Here is a 21,772-nt window from a genome sequence, read left to right as displayed (position 1 = left end):
TGCGACGTAATACCACAATTGTGCGTGGGGAATGAAAGAGAGAGAGAAATGAAAGGTGGGGAAAAATATTGGTTTATAGGTTTTAAATTACAACTCTTCATCTTTAATTTTCAGATTTAATCTAATGATAGAAGTTTAAATATTGATTTAAACTAACATAAAATAGATAATTAAAATACTAATTTTTTATCATTAAATAAATAATAAAATTTTACTGTACATTTTTAAGAAAAAAAAATATCTAATTAATTTGAATTTTTAATATAATTTAAATTTTATAATAAATTATGAACATAAATAAATAATAATTTTATTTTTATACATTAGATTATTTTAATATTCAAAGTTACATTTTATTTTCTTTTTCAATTTGACAGATGTGGCAATTGAACGGTTGCCACCGCTAGTATATATAAACGTGCGTACTTACGCCATTTGATGCTGATGATCACCTTTTAACAGATACATATATACATGGGTCTCCTCATGGTGATCTTATATATTATTAATTTGATTTCAGTGGGCATATATAATATATATATATATATATATATATATATATATGTTCATGATGATGATGTTTTGTTGACTTTGTAATTCCGCCATAATTATATATAATATATATAGTCCAATATTAAGTGGTTGCGCCCTACCCAACTCTCGGAAACTTCCAACGCATTTGATCAAGATTAATTATATATAGTACTATATACTGATCATATGATCAACTGATCTTTTGCTAGCTAGCTAGCTTGCTTTTGGCTTGACTTTGGTCATTTTTGGCCTCTTTTAATTGCCAGCTTGATGATGATGACAGTGATCGAATGGCACACAAATTAATTTATAAGCTGCCTGTGGCCTTGATTAGATGATCACCACGATAATCATGAGTACGGAGAAAAGTTTAAAATCATGGTTTTTCTTACACAGCAGAAAGCACATTTTGTTTCTTTCAATAATGGAGTTTATTTTGAAGGAGAAAACATTAATTTATTACATATAGTACTGGTCACCTTTTCTCAATGAGCCATGAATCCTCGTCAAGTTCAAGGAACTTGTTCACCCACTCCAATCCACAGGATCCTAATTCAGTGGTGAAGTCAAAGAACTCGTTGACATCAAGATTGGCTTCTGAATTTCCAGTAATTCCTAATTTAACAGTACCCTCCGCGTCTACATGAGGGATGACATGACATGATGGTTTCTCAGGCACAATCTCTTTTTCCATTGAAGTCTCCATTATTGGTTTCTCCTTATTGATTTTTTTGCTCAAATGAGAATTCCAATAATTCTTTATCTCGTTGTCTGTTCGTCCCGGAAGTCTACCAGCAATCAGAGCCCACCTGCATATATAAATAAATATGCAAATTAATTAATCTTTTCTCTATTTAAATTAATAAGCTAGCTAGCGAATTACCTGTTTCCCAGTAGCTTATGCAGCCTAAGTATCAAGTCCTCTTCTGCATCTGAGATGTTGCCTCTTTTGATGTTGGGTCTCAGATAATTCAGCCATCTCAGTCTGCAACTCTTCCCGCATCGATTCAAACCTGCAAAAGAGCACTTAATTAGGCGTACGATCGAATAAAGCAATGGAAAATGTAGAGATGGCGTAGTACTAATTGCCTCGAATTTCTTGTTCTTTCTCGTCAATATATAATAATACTACTTCCTTTAATTTCTTGTTCTTTTTCCTTCGTTCTTGCAGACTAATTAATAGTGTTTGAAGATGCATATGATCAAGGTAATAACCTGCTTTGACTGCAACTGTTTTCCACCTCTTTGCACCATGGATTTCAATGTACTGTGACAGTTTTTGATCTTCCTCTGCCGTCCATGCTCCTTTGCTCGTTACTACTTTCTTAGCTGATCCATCATTTTTTGGTGCCATTTGAGAGAGAGAGAGAGAGAGAGAGAGAGCGAGATGGCCGTACTCTTGCTAGCTGCTGCTGCTGCTCGGGAGAGTGAGAAATTACTTATACGTTTGACGCTAATGAAGATCAGAGCGAGCTAGACGAGAGAGATCGTCAGAAGTGACGAGGATTTAAAACATGGAAGTGGTGATTGTTGGCTAAGGAATTTGGGAGTCAAAAGAGTCTTGTAATCTGCCCAGCTACCCTTCCTGCTGGGGAGGGAAAGAAAACTAGAGAACTACACTCCCCCAACTACCAGTTATCACAGTTGGTGTACGTACGTAAGAATGGGAAGTAAAAAATGTCATTTTCTACGTTTTTTCTAATGTTTTCATTGACAAAGTAAATATTTGGCTTCAATAATTTAATTATGTGCCGCACGAAAAGTCACATGCTCAGCATGCCATTTGTTTCTGAACACGATCATGATTATTAATTTATGTAATATTCACATATATATTATAATCATCTAATGAATTAATTTGGGAAAAAGTATAATATATAGGATTAGAGAAATGATATTTGAAATAGTAGAATTTGCAAATAATGCACAATCCATTTGAACAAAGTGAGTTAATATTATGGATGATACCGGTCCAGTCCGGTCCGGTCTTAGTTATAATTTATAATTATAGTTATAGACTATAGTGATTTAGTTTAGTTATAATTATATTGACAATGTTAATTATTACTTTATTACTAACTTAAAATATGTTAATGCATAATGAACCATTGAATTTGAGCCATATACAATTTTTAACGTTTTGTATATGAAGCAATAAGCATATATAAATAATTTAATTATCTATACATATTACATCCATAATTGAGAAAAATACATACTTAACATACTATTATAAATAAGCATAAAATATTTAATTATACATACTATTATAAATTTATAAATTATACATATATTATAATTTATACTATAACTCTTAATACTTAATAGTATTAGTAATACATTAAAGAATATATTAATACATTAATACTAAATAGTAAATATATATAGTTATAGACTTATAGTGATTAGTTATTATGAATCATGATTAGTATAACTATATATTAGGAATATTAGTATAAGTTTAACTGCTATAGTCTATACTTAATTTATAATTATAATATAGTATAATTATATATTAATTAGTTATAGGATTAGGTTAGATGAAAATTATATAATTAATTATATATATAAATTATAAAATATATATATTTTATTTACATTCGGTCTGATCCGGTCCAAAAAACTCCTGGACCGTGAACCGAATCGAGTTCAATCTATAAAATTCGAACTGAGACCGACCGAGAGTGGCCTCGTTCCGGTCTAGTCCAGTCCGGACCGAATTGGCCGGTTTGGTCGGTTTTTCCAGTCCGGACCGCCTGATGCTCACCACTAGTTAATACGATACTTACATGAAAAAAAAAATTTAATAATAGACTCCACTATTTTTCAAAACGATTACACGTCAGTAGAATTATACCTCTATAGAACCGGTTTGACCACAATTTTTAAGTATGATTTTTAAAGTTCATCTCATGTATTATAATGAATGCTAGTCTTAAGTAACATATCTTTACAGTAAAATTAAAATCTTTACAATTTGATATATATATTAAATTAGGTTAGATTACTTTTATAAGATGAGAAATGCTAAACGTTTCAAATTGGTGTCTTGAAAATGTGTATTGAATTTTTTTATTTATTTAGTGATTAAGAAAGTATTTTTTAATGATATTGTAAATTTTTTATTTTTTAAAAAATATTTATGATGATTAAAAAAATATATAAAAATTAAAAAAATTAAAAAAAAAATGAAATATATTGTTCGAAACAATTATTCGATATAATTATTCGAAAAGTGTAGTGCTGCTCATATAAGAGCACTCTCATTGGAATAGCTAAATTAAAGTACATTTTTTATGAATGTAAGATGAATTTAACTTTTAGCTATTCCATTTATATAAATCTCTGCATTGGAATAGCCATTTTTTCATTATATGACAATAAAATAATATAAGATGAATTTAATTTTGACTATTCACATCAAATCTCCAAATTGAATTATCTATTTATTCATTATATAGTAATGAGTAATTAATAATTTTGAAAATTTTTTAATTTTTTTAATTATGAATTTATTTTATTTTTTCATATTTTACTATTTATAATATTATATATTAATTTGTAATTGTATTCTAATTATATTTTTTCAATTGTCATTTAAAATGGAGAGAGAAATAATTAATATTAAAAGGAAAGAGAAAGAAATAATATAAAAAGGATTTGATGAATGAATAGTGTCTTCCAAATTTGAAAATTAGTTTGGATATTACTGTAGCTATATTCCAAATATTTAGAATATAGCTAATTCAATGTGAGCAATTTATCCATCTAATAGCTAAATTCTCATTAGATTTAGCTTTTAGCTAATCCAATGAGAATGCTCTAAGATCGGTCAAAATTTAACAATTACGTCTATGTATAGCACTGACATAGACGTGATTGATGTTATGATCCACATAAAAGACTTGAGTGCATAAATATATATATATATATATATATATATGTATTAATATAATGCAGACCACACTGACGTGTTTCCTTCAAGTTCTTACTACTGGGTATTATCTCTACACGATTCAGAAATTTTCATGCATGGTGCTACGTAGCATATTCATTTATTTTTTAAATATTATCTCACCTTGTTCAATATTATTTGAGATCGTAGGAAAGGAAAGTGATTTAAAAAAAGAAATAGACAGAAACATGAAAAAAATAAATAATGTTTTTGGAATGTACGTACGTGTATCCAAAAAGTAAATAGCTCAAGTACAGAATGTCAATTTTTTTTAATAGAAAAAAATAGATAATATTTTGGGAGACGCTCCATTAATTGGGAAGATCTGAGATCATATTCAGGATAAATATAATATTTTTTGTGGTGACTCTTAATTCAGGTGACATTTCAGGTATATAATCAAAATCACGTGACCATACTATAATAATTTTAACGGTAATAATTATTCACCAAAACCAAAATTATTTTTCAACGTTTTCTTTTACTATGCAATGTCTAGCAGTCAAACATACAATGATTTTTTTATTTTTAACAAAATGATCCATTTGATATGAAAATAAGGGGAGAGAAAAGGCTGGTGGCGAGGGAAAAAAGTGATGTAGCACTTCCCTTAGAAAAAGGTAACGTAATTGGGAATTGTAATATTTAGGAGTGGTTTAGATTTAGAGATGAGTTGAGATGGATTGAGATGATTTGTAAATAATAGAATAAAAATTGAATTATTTATTATATTTTATGTAAGAATTTAAAAAAATTATTTTAAAATTTGATACATATGGACATGCATATATATGCATGATGCAGCCTAAAGAATTTTCTATATCAAAAGGAATGGTCTTTTCCCTCTTTGGCGATTTGAAAGGTTGGTGGGTCTTGGCCTTGGGGGTGATGGATGGGGACACAAAATCGTACGTTGTTTTCTGAGCAAACACATGAATGGTCGTTGGTGGTACCTTGGAATTTTTTTAAAACAAGTGAATCTTAAACCCGGATGTGATTGCATTGAAGACAAAGGTGGCTGGATAATTTTATGCCCAAATTTAATTATTTAATTAATTAATTGGCTAAGAATTTATTAAGGGGTGCTACTAATTACAGCTATTTAGAAACTATGCTATCGGAACTTGTACACATATTAATATTATACATTTAGTATACTTTGGATGGACATGAGCTCTATATCCCAAGGCTTGAGACCAAACTCAAAATAGTTTAATGTTAATATTATAAATTTTGTACACATGTCAAATATATTGTTAGTATTTTTAATAATATTTATTTATTACTGTTGCTTGCCTTCACTTGTTGCTTGCCTTCACTTATTTGTCTTCTACGTTGTCTTTAACCAGGTTTATAATAAAATTGCCGTTACTTTGGGTATTAACTTGGCTTGATGACTTTTTAAAATTGTTAACGTTGGCCCTTTTAATTTTGAATCCGTTAATTGTTTAATATTTCGGTTGCTCTATTTTTAATTGCTCTATTTTGTTTGTTTCTTTCAGTGATTTGGATTTAGAGTTGAGTTGAGATGGGTTGAGATGGTTTGTGAATAATAGAATAAAAGTTAAATTATTTATTATATTTTATGTAGAAATTTAAAAATATAATTTAAAAATTTGAAACAGTTGAATTATTTATTATATTATATGTGAGAATTTAAAAAAATTATAATAAGATAAATTAAAATAAATTAATATGAATTACGAATACAAACTATGCCAGTCGGTCGAGCTGTTTGAATTTTAATTGCTCTTGCCGTTATCTTTTTTACTTTTAATTTTGGGTGATAATTGATTGTGCCGTTTCCTGAAAAGAAAAACGTCAACTTTCATTAATGTATTCTTTTATTCATTGCACAATAGTTACCGGATATATTTTGATTTGTTTAAATATTGATGGAGGTTGGAGTCCGTCAAGTGTCCATCTTTTCATTCCAGTGTCGTATTGTTTTTCTCCGTACAATATTATAGAAAAAATTAATAGAAGTGTACATAGATACTTTTGAGAGTATTTTTAAATAAAAAAATGTATTCTTTGAGTGGAATTTTGAGCTCAACCACTTATACAGAATTGATTTGAGTTATACGACAATTAGTTAGGTTGTTGTATCCTGGAGGAGTCAAGTCAAGATGAGTTCTGCTGCACCGGTTAATTTGAGACTTTGTATACCGCAGATGACTTGAATATCCTTAAAGAAAATGATATTTCTGTACCTCAATCCAAACTGGTTTCGTCTTAATTTGAATTTAATTGTAATTTTTATTATATTATTGTGAATTTCACTAACACATGCAATGATTTATTTATTTATTTATTTTTGTTGACAAAATCATCCATTTTATATGAAAAGAAGGGGAGAGAAAACGCTGGTGGCGAGGGGCAAAAGTGATGTAAGAGTATTTCTATTTGAGTATTCATATCTCCTAAGGTTTTGAACAAAACCCCTTCCCATCTCAATCCCCATTTTACAGTTAGGATTTACGGTCTGTACAGGAATTCTCCATATTTGAAAAACAACTGTACATCCCATTGTTCCCAAACCCCATTCGGTTTTCCCTTCGTCTCGCTTCTTCTTCTCTCTCAGTTGGCCCCTCCCTCGCAACGCAGCACAAACGATTGCAGCCTCTCTATCTGTAATTTTTGTAAGTGAAATTTGATTTCTTCAAAATCGTATGTTTCTCTCTTCCTTCATTTTCTTCTATTTATCTTTTCCAATCTCTCTCCTTATCTGTTTCTCTCTTCCCGTTTTTCTTCCTCCCGATGTCATGATCAAGGTAGAATGAGATGTTTGCTTACAACTCTCTCTGTGTCGGCGATCTCTTCGGATTAAGATTTCTTCCACTGATCTATAATTTCACTTTCTTTGACTCTTCCATTCTCGTTGAGACTGTTTGGCTGCCAAGAAAGTGATGATGCTTTCACATAGATTTTTTTTTTTAAAGTTTTTCTCTCTCATGTTTTATCATTTTTCTTTATCGATCCATTCATTGAGGTTGGCGATTGTGGATTTTTGAGGATTTGGTGCGTTGGATTTTTGGTTTTAAGGAGAATTTAGTAGAGTTTGTGGTTATGGAATGGGTGAATCATTGTTTGTGGTTATCCATTCATTAAGTTTGTCTGTATATTTTTGGCTCTCCATGGGCGAATTTATTGCATATCCGAATTTGAATATTGATATCCAAAAAATGCATAGTCAATTCTTTAAACCACTTCACTTTCATTGCTATTTCCATGGGTAATTTATTCTGTGTTGTTGGGTCCTTTACAGTGTTTCGTATCTCTCGAGGGAGAGGACTATTATTAGACTATGATGATGATATTATAGTGCGGGTTAATTCACAAGTGTTAATGGAGCACCATCGATATGACGGGGTAATCCTCACCTGGATGGCTATATTGCAGTTTGTGGTACTTTCCACAAAATGCAATCGGGTTCAGGTGGGGTTTTGCGATGTGGATGACTCATTGCTTATGCATGTTGTTAATATTTCCACCATTCTGAACTCCATTTATTTATACATTCAATATAATTGCACTGGATGTGAATGCTCTTATTTAGCATTATTGTGATTTGCATGCTATTTGTTTGTTATTTTGTGTGAATATGTGAATCGGTCAGTTCTGTTACATTAATTTTTACTGTGTCATTGCTTTGTGTTATGTTGTGATAGAGAAGTAATGTATAAATTAAACCCCTTCGGCTGTGATGATGGCAAAGCCTGGTATGGATACATAAAATTTATGGTTATTTTCTCAATGACTAGGTAACCCGGATGGCCAATAAGTAGTGTCAACCGATTGTTGCAGCCATGAGAGGGTGGCCAAATTTCGTAGATGTCCTCAATGGCTAGGTAACTCGAATGCCGAATAAACTTACGGCATTGACGATTGCCACGATGCCTCAATGACTATCCATCAGTCTCGTCATTAAGAACAACATCCAACTCATTTTCAGATGATAAGTATGTGAGCAATTTGCGAAAAAATGTACAAGTCATTTGATGAAGGGAGTGGAAGATCAGGGGAGACAATTGAATTTCGACTCTTTAGATCAAATGAGATTTGGGTTTGCGAGAATGTGAATGTAAGCAGAATGCGTATTTATAGATGAAAAAGTTACCGTTACATATAGAGCGAAAAATGTTACCATTTGAGAGAAGACAAAAAAAGATATCGTTGGAGAAAAGGCAGAATGTTACTGTTGGAGGTAGAAGTTCAAAATGTTACCGTTTGAGAAAGTCTTCAAAATCTTTCCATTAGAGAAATGACATAAAATGTTACCGTTACAGAAATGACAACATTTTTTATTATCAATACGTGGCTAGGTATTACCATTAGAGAAATTGATAAAGAGTAGATATTAAAAAATACCATCACGTTAGAAAATGCAAATATTAAAAAAAAATACTATTTTTATAATACGGATTTCAATTTGAAAAATAATACTGTATCTGGTAGTTAAAATCATATAAGTATTTAGTAAAATGTGATATTTGAAAAGAATATAATAAGACAAAAGAGTTAGTAGTTAAGATTGTAAATGGAAGTGAGAGTAAAAAATAATAAAAAAAGAATATAAAAATATTATTTAATAGAATAGAGATAGGGATGAAGAATGAGATGTATGAGATTTTTAAAAGATGAATAAAATCTAAGTAAAAATTTTAAAAAATGTGATTTTTAATTAAATTATAAGAAATTTTATAGAGAATCCAATGAAATGCTCTAACACTTCCTTAGAAAAGAGAAACGCAATAGGGAATTGTACAATGTAAATAAAGGTAATACACTTACTCATGCTCTTATCTCTTGTCTCTATCGTATATGCATGCTATATTTAGAGACACAAATATAAAATATATTATTTGGAGTAATGATTTGTACATGTTTTAAATATACAAATTTTGCATAATTTTTATTTATAAAAAAGTGAATTTCATAATAAAAAATATAAAAAAAATTATCTTTTAATATTATTTTTAATAAGATCTATTATTTTTACAAAAGATCAGCACAACTTAAACTTATACCTAGTATTATTATTGGTACAACATAGCTGAAAACGCTTTGAGATATTGTATTTAATCACAATTGGAGGATTGATATTTCGAATTTATTTTATCAATTTAACTAAATAAAACTCATAAATTATATTCATTTTACTGCCCATGACTTTATGGACATGCATATATATATATATATATGCATGATGCAGCCTAAAGAATTTTCTATGTCAAAAGGAATGGTTTTTTCCTCTTAGGCGATTTGAAAGGTTGGTGGGTCTTGGCCTCCGGGGTGATGAATGGGGACACAAAATCGTACGCTGTTTTCTGAGCAAACACATGAATGGTCGTTGGTCGTACCTTCGAATTTTTTTAAAACAAGTGAATCTTAAACCCGCATGTGATTGCATTGAAGACAAAGGTGGTTGGATAATTTTATGCCTAAATTTAATTAATTAATTAATTAATTGGCTAAGAATTTATTAAGGGCTGCTACTAATTACAGCTATTAGAAACTATACTATCGGAAATTGTACACATATTAATATTAGAGCAATGTTACATACCGTCTCTATTTGACATGTACGAGCCTAATCAATTTTTTTTTTAAATTTTTTAAATTTACAATAATATTTTTTTTAAAATAGTATTTTTTTTTATTTAATAAAAGATTTGTACATGCAGTCTTTATTTGAAGACTGTTAATAAAATTTCTCTTAATATTATACATTTCGTATAATTTGGATGGACATGAGCTCTATATCCCAAGGCTTGAGACCAAACTCAAAATAGTTTAATGTTGATATAAAGTTGGTTTACAAGTTTGATGATGTCAAGATTTTATGTACAATTGGACTTTTTACTCCTTATAGATGTAAGATTGCAATCAAAAGACTGAAACAATATTTTTATTTACCAACGACTTCGTAATCATTATTTTCTCACCATCCTTTATATCATATTAGATTATAGGATAACAAGTAACTGATGATAAATAATAATCATTTGACGCCAATGCCGAAGGATGGGACGATGATAGATAAAAAAAAAAAGTGATGAATACCACTTCTCTTAAAACAATACAATATTGTAAAACAAAAATCTTCATATTAAATACAAACTAAAATCATGCACAACTTTCTTGTACATATCAATCAATAGAGTAGAGTTTTTTCATTGACATTGGTAAAATAGACATGGGCACCTATTATCTTAGGAGACTTTTAACTTGTAGGGGGCTTGAGCAACCACCTTAACTGCCTCTCCTTTCAAGGCGCTGTGTCGAGTAATGCTATTCATCATATCAATTTTTATCATTCTCTCATTATTCTATAATGTATTATTAAATGATTAAAAATTATTTATTATATTTCACTTATGAACCTATCATCTAATCTAATGTCATGAAATGATGAGAGGATGATGAAAAAATAAAAGATAAATATATTTTTTTCTTTTGAAAAATAAGCTTTTCTCCAAATTAGATTAGAGAATGTTTCCTTCGATGCATTTATAAATATCATAAATGTCCATTAAACATCTCATCAGCATATTATAAAAAATTAATTTAAAAAGTTGACACGTGTCTATTCATAAAAAATAAATAGAAATATTACAGCTACAAAGTGATTATACCAAAATAATTAAACAAATTGATGTAGCCTAATGTAATTTATCAAATTGTAAAGTTACTTTTATTATAAAACATATTTAACAGATCACATGAAGCCATGTGATATGTTGTTTTTTTGCTATTGTTGACTTAAAAAGAAATATTCAAAATAGAGAAATGATATTTGTAATCGTGGAGTACGTTAACGACGCACAATCCTTTAAAAAAAGTGAATAAATACGAGACCCACATGAAAAGAACTAAACTTTTTAAAAGTAGACCTATTTTTTTCAAAAAGATTGGAGGGAGCTTGTGTACTCTATAATTGTATCTAATATTACTCTTGTTACTATGCTAGAGAAGTGATAAATCACCTTTTTTATTTTACTATATAGTGTCTATATAATTAAGAGTAATGCTAGATACAATTATGAGTTATATAAATGTTATAATTTTTTTTTTAAAAAAGAGTAGGATCTATTATTAAAAATTAATTTTTTCATATAAAACAAATATCTACCAATTTTTTTAAAAATAATGCACGACTGACGTATTAATTGCAAATATCATTTCTATAATATAAAAAGTGGGAGGATCATCATGAATACCGTTCGCTACAAAAATCATATATATATTTTCTCTGTTCTTTGGACAGAATCATGGCTTATCCCAACAAAAAATCTACTCAACCTCTTACTATTCATACAACCTCCACACTCCACATTATTTTTTTTTTTTATTTTTTTTTCTTTTATTAAATATTTATTATATAAATAATGAATAAATAATTTAAAATAATTTAAAAAGAATAAACTCAAAAAAAAATTTAAAAAAAAATATTAAAAATTTAAAAAAGTGTGGAGTGTGGAGTGTGGTGGAGGTTGTGTAGCAAAGCTCTATCCCAGATCACTCACTAAATGGGGAAAAAGTGCACAAGCTTTGTGGCCAAAAGCAAGCAAGCAAACGAGGTGGTGGAAAAGGAGCATTTGGCATTTGCAATCTACGCTTTTCGTTCATCAGTGCTGCTGGTTCCTGTTTGGGTTTTGGGTTCCCACCAGATCCGTTGATTTTTAAAATGGAAAAATATTTGCATCAGCCCCACACCAGCACACACTCAACCTATTGAGTGTAAAAAAAAAAAAAGTGATGTGAAGTGTGTGCTGGTGTGGGGCTGATGCATAGCATTTCCCTTTTAAAATACCACTTCCCTCTCTACCACTACGAGACAAATAGAGGTAAAAACACACAATTGGGCTGCATGTGACTCACGTTTAATTGAAGTGTAATCCTACTTACTATCATAGAATGTCCAAGTCTCGTCTATCCATTTAAAAAAAATAGAATTTATTATTAAAAATTAATTTTTTTTGTATAAATTCTATATTTACCTATTTTTTAAAGAAAATATGTGAGACTTACACATTTTAAGACTATAAATATTATTTCTCAACAATCAATAAATCACTATACAAACCATTTATTGAGATCTATATGTTAAGAGTTAGGAAAATTCTATATACCACACAATTATCTCATTTTCTTCACATTATATAAGATGATACATATTTATTATCATTTGATGATTCTTTGTTAGATAATTCTTTATCATCTAATAATGATAAATGTGATACATTTTATATAGTAAAATAAAAATAAGATGATACTATAGTATATATCATTACTTTAATCTCGTCATCTATTACGAGTCATCTTTATGGTAAGATATCAATAGAGGGGAGCTGGCTACAAGGGTATATAGGACATTAGCAGTTGTCCTAGGCACCTAAAGAGCAAGGCCCTAAAGATATAAATGCCTTGATATATTTTGAAAATAAAATATACATGGCATAAATCTTCTACAACAATTGATGATAGATAGTATTGGTGAAGAATGGAAAATGGATATTCAATCAATTCATGCGCTTAATAAAATAGAAATTATGGGAGTGTCACTTACCTACTCCGTAGCTTGAGATATAAATTGTAATTTGTCGTCGTGTTTCGCACGCCTTTGAATCAGACTTCGACAACTTAGATTTTCATAAAAGGGCTTGCAAAAGATATGGAGGGAGACAACTAGGAGAGTGCGACCTTGGGATCGGGGAGTCTCCGATGTTCAAGTTAGTAAATTTACTTGGAAGTTTATAAATAAATGAAAGAGTCTAGAGATCAGAGAGCTTTCTCATACCTAGGGCTTTCTATTTATGTCATGGGTCTGGGGAGGCGAAGATCGTGTTTGTCTCCACGGAGTTCTTACGGATGATGAGAAAATAAATTATGAATAAATTTTTTCTTTTGAAAAATAAGTTTTCCTCCAAATTAGATTAGAGAAGGTTTCCGTCGATGCATTTATAAATATCATTAACGTCCATTAAACATATCATAAGCACATTAAAAAAAATTAATTTAAAAAGTTGACACGTGTCTATTCATAAAAAATAAAAATAAATACTCTAACCATAAAGTGATTACACAAAATTAATTAGACAAATTGATGTAACTTAATGTAGTTTGTCAGATTATAAAATTACTTTTATTATAAAGCAGATCTAACGGATCATATGAAACTATGTGATATATTATGTTTTTGCTATTGTTGACTTAAAAAGAAATATTCAATATAAAGAAATGATATTTACAGTCGTAAAGTGTGCAAGCGCTACGCAATACTTTTGAAAAAAGTAAATAAATAGGGATCCGCATAAAAGAACTAACATTTTAATAGTATCACTCTTTTTTAAAAAGATTGTACGAAATTTTCATACTCCACGACTACATCTAATATTACTCTTCAAAATAATAATCTAGAGCGAACTTGTTAGGAAAAAAAAAGTAATGAAAACAACAGTTAGAAAGTTGCAAGGCAATTTGTTACTGTGCTGGAGAAGTGATAAATCACCTTTTTTATTTTCATTTTTCTTTTACTATATAGTGTCCATACAATTAAGAATAATATTAGATATAATTTTTCTTTTTTATTTTCATTTTTCTTTTAAAAAAGAGTAGGATTCATTATTAAAAATTAATTTTTTTACATAGATCAAATATCTACTAATTTTTTTAAAAATAATGCGCGACAGACGTATTCATTGCAAATATCATTTCTATAATATAAAAAGTGGGAGGATCATCATGAATACCGTTCGATACAAAAATCATATATATCTTTTCTCTGCTCTTTGGGCAGAATCATGGCTTATCCCAGATCACTCACTAAATGGGGAAAAAGCGCACAAGCTTTGCGGCCAAAAGCAAGCAAGCAAGCGAGGTGGTGGAAAAGGAGCATTTGGCATTTGCAATCTACGCTTTTCGTTCATTAGTGCTGCTGGTTCCTGTTTGGATTTTGGGTTCCCACCAGATCCTTTGATTTTTAAAAGAAAAAATTTATATAATTTTTTACTATTTATATAATCTCCACACATCACACTTTTTTTAATTTTTATTATTTTTTTCTTTTATCAAAAATTTAATATATGAATAATGAATAGAAGAATTAAATTAGTTTAAAAAGAATAAACTCAAAAAAAAAAAAATAAAAAAATATGATGTGTAGAAATTGAAGAGATTGAAAGCATTGCTCACTTACGCTTAATTGAAGTGTAATACTACGTAGTACAATCATAGTATGTCCAAGTCTAATCAATTCATTTAAAAAAAATAGAATTTATTATTAAAAATTAATTAATTTTTATGTAAATTCTATATTTACCTATTTTTTAAAGAAAATATGTGAGATTTATACATTCTAAGACTACAAATATTATTTCTCAACGATCAATAAATCACTATACACACCATTTATTGAGATCTATATGTTAAGAGTTAGGAAAATTCTATATACCACGCTACCATCTCATTTTCTTCATACTATATAAGATGATACATATTTATTATCATTTGATGATTCTTTGTTAGATGATTCTTTATCATCCAATAGTAATAAATGTGAGACATCTTATATAGTAAAATAAAAATAAGATTATAGTGTGGTCTGGGTCAAACAAGTAATACTTGGATCAAGGCTCGGGCAGGAAGTCTGGATCAGGCCATACTGACGAGATAGAAGATATAGGCAAAACTTGAGAATGAAGGAACACGGCATACATCACCAGAAGGAAGGGACCCGGGACAGAAACCATGTCGCATTTAATGCAGCCCAAAGCAGAAACCATGCAAGAGTAGAAACCATGTTGCATTTAATGCGGCCCAGAGCAGAAGGTGTGCCGCATTCAATGCGACCCACGGCTCGAGCAACGCATAGCAAGCCTGGGCTCTTCACGGCTCGGCAAGGTGACGACGCAAGAGCAGCTTGGTGAATCAACAGTGTAAACGTATTATCCCCTGCTATACAACACCCCACTATGGTGGGGACCTAGTCGGTAACTATAAATAGGATACTACCAGCAGCGGACAAGGTAATCATCTTTAATCAGTCAATCTATCGCTATCATCATCATCACTATTTTATCTTCTTTTTCACCATACTGACTTAAGCATCGTAGGATTAACAGATGTCGAGGTCCCTCCCCCCGTAGCAGTTACTGTGCAGGTGATCGCTCGTATACCGGAGGTGTGAAGTTGCCCAGGCCCGTGAAACACAACATCAACAGTTGTGCCGTCTGTGGGATAGCTGCCCTGGGTCGTTTCATTGCAAAATCAACCGACCGGTGCCATCCTTTCTTCAAGATCCTGCGACAGGTACAAGAATGGAATGAAGATTGCGGAAGGGCCTTTAGCGAGCTAAAAGAATAATTGGCTCATCCACCTTTCCTCAGCCAAACCACGCCAGGAGAAGACCTGACTGTCTACCTGGCCTTATCGCCCAATGCGGTGTCCTCTGTGTTGACCTGAGTAAAAGAAGGAGTTCAACGCTCGGTTTATTATGTAAGCAGAGCCTTCTGAGGGGCAGAAGCTAGATACCCCCGAACGAAAATGTTAGCATTCGCATTAATGATTACTGCCAGACGGTTAAGTCCCTACTTTCAAGCTCACCAAATAAAAGTCCAAACTGATATTCCCTTGGGAAAATTATTGCAGAAACTGGATACTTCTGGTCAGATGACTAACTCGGCAATCGAGCTAAGCGAATTTGAGATCGAGTATTTTCCACACACCGCAATAAAGGGGCAAGTGTTAGCAGATTTTGTAGCTGAGTTCTCGAATTTTCCAGAGGAATTGGCCCTTACTCCTCATGGCAAGCAGTGGCAAGTCTATGTCGACGGCTCATCCTGTAGGTCCGGGGGAGGAGTAGGCGTCGATATAATAACAGACTCAGGAGAAAAACTTGATTACGCACTCAAGCTTGGATTCAAAGTCACCAATAATGAAGCCGAGTATGAAGCACTCTTGTCAGGTCTAACAATTGCCAGATCTTTGGATGCAACTAAAGTTAAAGTAAAAGCTGACTCTTAGATAATGGTGGAATAGGTAACTGAAAAATTCCTCACGAAATGAGAAAATCTAAAAAAATATCTCCAATGGGTAGGAGAGGAGCAGGATCTCTTATAATACTCCACCATCCATTAGATTCCAAGAGTAGAGAACCAATAAGCAGATCGACTAACCAAGACTACCTCAGGGCAAGAAGAATTCCCACTCCGAGATCACGTTGTAATTCGAACTATTGATGTGGCAGCAGTAGGAATTCGGGTGTCAACTATTGAAGTCCTATAACCCCCAGAATGGGCCACGGACATCTTAAAATTTTTGCAAGGGGAATCCTTTCGGATGACCGGGAAAAGGCCCAAAAAATTAAGAACCGAGCAGCTCGATTCACTTTGGTAGAGGGAGTTCTATACAAAAGATGCTATGCCGAGCCCCTATTAAGATGTATTTCCTCCGAACAAGCTCAGTACGTGCTAGCAGAAATACATGAAGGAATTTGTGGGAATCATGCGAGTGGAAGGGCATTAGCAGCGCGAACCACTCGGGCAGGATACTATTGGCCTAACGCTCACATGGATGCAGACGAATTTGCCCGAAAATGTCTCAAATGCCAAGAGAACGCCCCTATTCCTCATTGCCCACCCCTGGGCGCCGAAAAAATCACTTCTGTCACCGGCCTGTGGTCCTTTGCGCAATGGGGATTGGATCTTATCGGCCCCCTCCCTGCAGGCAAAGGAGGAGTGAAATTTGTCATGGTGGCAGTAGACTATTTCACGAAATGGGTGGAAGCACAGGCTCTAGCAACAATTACGGCACGGACAATAATAAATTTCCTCTGGAAATCTATAGTTTGCCGCTTCGGAATCCCTCAGAGCTCATTTCGGACAATGGAAGACAATTCGACTGTTCTCATTATCGAGAGTGGTGCTCGGAGCTCAAAATCAAGACTAAGTACTTTTCACTAGGACATCCTCAAGCCAACGGGCAAGAGGAAGCGACTAACAAAACATTACTTAACATTCTAAAGAAGAAACTGGGAGGCCATAAGGGGGAATGTGCTAAAGAACTTCTTAGTACATTGTGGGCATACCAAACCTCAGTAAGAACCCCAACAGGGGAAACACCCTTCTCCCTTGTCTATGGAATGGAAGCCATGATCCCGGCTGAAGTGGCCATACCCACATACCTAGTGCAACATTATGATCCAGATCGTAGCGACGAACTATTGAAAAAGAGCTTGGGCTTTTTGGAAGAAATGAGGGAGGAAGCCGTGAGCCGAGCGGCAGCCAACAAGCTGAGAGTTCAGCAGCATTTTAACAAATGGGTTCGGCCTCGCAATTTCAAAGTAGGGGATGTGATTTTCAAACAAACCGGGGTTACTACTCAGGATGAAGGCAAACTAGGGTCCAAGTTGGAAGGACCGTATCTGGTAACAACAAGAGGAAGACCTGGTTCGTACCGACTTAAAGACCACAAAGGATACGAGTTGCTGCACCCCTGGAAAGCCGAACACCTAAGGAAGTACTTTGTATGAAAAATCCAACCCAGACTTGCTAACAGCTAAGAGTACTCGGACAATGTAAGGGTATGATTAATTGAAATTTTATGGACTAATTTCGAGTGTTGCATTATTTTGTCTCCTGTCAAACAGCCTAAATCAAATAAAACCCAGTCTCTAGATTGGCCACGAAGTATAAAGCACGAGAATCGAGCCACGAGCTCTGACCTGCTAACAACTATTCTCAAAGCAGTCTAAATGACTTACCGAGCTTCATGCAAAATGTGAAATGTGTTGGTGAGGGAGCAGGGCTCTCGGGCTTTGCCAACCTATAAGTGTCAATCCACGAAGTATAAAGCACAAGACCCGAGCCACGAGCTCTGACCTGCTAACAACTATTCTCAATGTAGTCTAAATAACTTGTCGAGTTTCATGCAAAATGTGAAATGCATTGGTGAGGGAGCAAGGCCCTCGGGCTTTACTAACCTATAAGTGTCAATCCACGAAGTATAAAGGACAGGAACCGAGCCACAAGCTCTGACCTGCTAACAGCTATTCTCAACGCAATCTAAATGATTTGCCGAGCTTCGTGCAAAATGTGAAATGCGTTGGTGAGGCAGCAAGGCCCTCGGGCTCTGCCAACCTATAAGTGCCAATCCACGAAGTATAAAGCACAAGAACCGAGCCACAAGCTTTGACCTACTAACAGCTATTCTCAAAGCAGTTTAAATGACTTGTCGAGATTCATGCAAAATGTGAAATGCGTCGGTGAGGGAGCAGGGCCCTCGGGCTCTGCCAACCTATAAGTGCCAATCCACGAAGTATAAAGCATAGGAACTGAGCCATGAGTTCTGACCTGCTAGCAGCTATTTTCAACGTAGTCTAAATGACTTGCCGAGCTTCGTGCAAGGATGCAGAAGCAAACAAAAAAGGTACACAAAATTATTTTATATAGAAACCAGGCCTTCATAGGATGCAAGTTCGGTCACCCAATTAAACGAAGCAAGAGTTAAACGACAGCTCGGAAGAAACTTCACATCGGCAGGGCGACAAGAAGAATATCGCGTCAACAAAAGCGGAATAAAAGCCAAAGGTCATGCAAACAGATGTACAAAAACAACAAAGTCCTTTTATTTCCTGAACAGGGTTACAAACAGGGCGACAAGAAGAATATCACGTCAACAAAAGCAGAGCCAAAGGTCGTGCAAACAGATGTACAAAAACAACAAAGTCCTTTTATTTCTCGAACAGGGTTACAAACAGGGCGACAAGAAGAATATCGCATCAACAAAAGCGGAATAAAAGCCAAAGGTCGGGCAAACAGATGTACAAAAACAACAAAATCCTTTTATTTCCCAAATAGGATAACAAACAGAGGTACATGAAGAATATTATATTGGCAAAAGCTACAAAAAATGAAAAGTAAATCTCATCCGGATAAGAATAAGGTGATCGGCAGTACAATATCTCCATCAAAGAAGAAGCCATCCAGTAGAATCCCGCTCTGACCAGACAAGGTGAAGAGCTCAGCAGTAACACCATGGCCAGACGGAATAGGGAGATTGGCAGAGTGACTTCCCCCCCAAGAAGACGAATGCCTTGTCGGTCCGGGTTCGTCTAAGCAGAACTAAAATGCTCAACAGCAAAGTTGCATCTCCCCTAAAGGGACGCTTATCTTTCTTTCTCGGGGGAAGGGAATCCAGCGGCACCCTACCCAGGATCTCCAAAAGGCGAATTGGGATTCAAGGCTGGGCAGGGGGAAGGGGCATCCTTACAAACAAAGGGTCAGTAGGGAGAAAGAGAAATCAACTCTAAAGATTTTATTGCCCCTTTGAACCATCTGTTCCTGCCCTCCTCAACCGTGGCTGCCGCACCACCGCCTTGATCGAGCACCGTACATAACTCGTAGGACGCAAGTTCTGATGCATTGCTTACGGAAGTTGACCCCTATAAACAAGGGGGCAAGAACAAGCGATGTGTCATAAGCAAAAGGGCAAGGACAAGACATATGTAAAACTTGTTTCTTCTTCGAAACTCAAACTGCCATAACCAGCGACGGCCTGAGCACCAAAGAAGAAAGCATCGCCCCTCGTAAAACACGAGAGAAAAGAAGCGAGCCATAGAAGGTTGCCAAGCTTGGGAGGAAGAAAAGAGATACGAGGTGGGGTGAGTTTCCCAGGAAAAGGGAAGGGACCCTTTTATAGGTGAGAGTGACGCTTAATGTCCCCGAGGTACAACAACTCCTGGGACCTCCTTGGGCAACCATGTGTCCCTAAAGCCTCCCGGGTCGCCCACGTGTCCCCCATGGGAAAGCGTAGGCCCTTGAGATTCAAGAATACGGGAAATCCCAACCGGCGCATTACGCAGAGTTAAGAGAGCAGTTAATGAAAAGATTAATTACGGGAAATCCCAACCGCCGTATTGCGCAGAGTTCGAAGAGCAATTAATGAGGAGATTAGTTATGAAAAACCCCAATTGGCGCATTACGCAGAGTTCAGAGAGCAGTTAATGAGGAGATTAATTACAGGAAATCCCAACTGGCGCATTACGCAGAGTTCGGAAAGCAGTTAGTGAGGATATTAATTACAGGAAATCTCAACTGGCACATTACGTAGAGTTTGGAGAGCATTTAATGAGAAGATTAATTACGGAAAATCCCAATTGGCGCATTACATGAAGTTCATAGAGCAGTTAATAAGAAGGCTAAATGCGAAGCTTCAACCAACGTGTTGCGCAAGGCACGTGGTGAAATTAAAAGCTGGCACGGCTGTGCCAACAGGAGTGGAACAACATTCGAATCTAACAAGAAACGAATAGACGTCAGTAAAAGTAGCATCAGGATAAACATGAATGTAACAGTAGCGCCGTCTCAACAGTAAGTTAAGACGCCCACATCCGTAAAAGTGGCACCGCATGGTAAACGCCTAAACACAGGCTCGACAAGTAAGAGAACTACATAATACAATAGGTCCAAGAATGAAGAAAGTAGAACGCGAATTGTCATTATGCATCTGCACGTGCATGAAAACTCAACAAGAATTTAGTCTGATTTGTAGAATTTCCATTCGCCGAGCACCACAACACGAGAATCTGCTATGTACCAACAAAGATAACTATGTGTTAGATGCCCTAACAAAGGCTCAGCAAGTAAAAGACTACGGGATACAGCGAGCGAGAAAGAGGAAAAATCAAAAGTTTCAAATCAACCGAGCCCAGACAAAACCTGAGGTATATTATTTTGTGCGAATTATCAAAATTTCATCAAAAGCTAAATACAGGTCTGCGCGGACATGAGGACTTGGCAGGAATTCGGATTGGTGCGGAGAATAGCCACTTGGCAAGCACCCCTACAAAGAACCTGCTCGGTACACGACAAAGATTGCTGCACGGTGAACGCCTAAGCACAGGCTCGACAAGTAAAGGACTACAGAATACAACAACAACAAAATGAGGAAAAATCAAAGGCCTAGAAACAGTCCAATCCAGACAAACCAGAGGTATATTACTTTGTCTAAGTTATCAAAGTTATGAAACCCCATGCAGGCTTAGAAATAGCAATGGTAGCGCACAAGCTGCTGGCATACATCCATACGAATATAAAGACTCTACCAGGGACTGGGTCGGTAAGAGAGGCCGCCACGCGACATTCACTCTTACCAAGGTACCCGCTCGGTACCCATCTACAGGAAAGGGGCCTCGCACGCCACTCTTCTAGCATTGAATCTCCATCAACGATGAATGAAGTTAAACAGTTAAATAAAGAAGAAAGGCTAGCAAATACAATA

At 34.2% G+C, this 21,772-nt stretch overlaps 1 protein-coding gene across 1 annotated transcript; it reads right to left on the bottom strand.

Moving 5' to 3' along the window:
* Positions 1-946: 946 nt before the first annotated feature.
* LOC108994334 (transcription factor MYB114-like) lies at positions 947-2,049 on the bottom strand. The gene is made up of 3 exons (XM_018969479.2): positions 1,750-2,049; positions 1,418-1,547; positions 947-1,343 (listed from the first exon to the last, which is right to left on the bottom strand). Exons 1-3 carry the CDS (start codon positions 1,886-1,888, stop codon positions 1,010-1,012), a joined length of 603 nt encoding a protein of 200 aa, XP_018825024.1. The 5' UTR covers positions 1,889-2,049; the 3' UTR covers positions 947-1,009.
* Positions 2,050-21,772: the final 19,723 nt, after the last annotated feature.

Source organism: Juglans regia, chromosome 9, assembly GCF_001411555.2.
Source record: "Juglans regia cultivar Chandler chromosome 9, Walnut 2.0, whole genome shotgun sequence".
Classification (NCBI taxonomy): Eukaryota; Viridiplantae; Streptophyta; class Magnoliopsida; order Fagales; family Juglandaceae; genus Juglans; species Juglans regia.
Note: the sequence above shows the minus strand (reverse complement) of the source record. Positions and strands in the feature narration are given on the sequence as shown.

Excerpts from the sequence above, each read along its gene's own strand:
- LOC108994334 (XM_018969479.2), bottom strand. The coding sequence starts at position 1,888 with ATGGCACCAAAAAATGATGGATCAGCTAAGAAAGTAGTAACGAGCAAA. Across the intron at positions 1,548-1,749 it reads AACAGTTGCAGTCAAAGCAG|GTTTGAATCGATGCGGGAAG; the intron begins GTTATTACCTTG and ends GCTCTTTTGCAG. Across the intron at positions 1,344-1,417 it reads CATAAGCTACTGGGAAACAG|GTGGGCTCTGATTGCTGGTA; the intron begins GTAATTCGCTAG and ends TTATATATGCAG.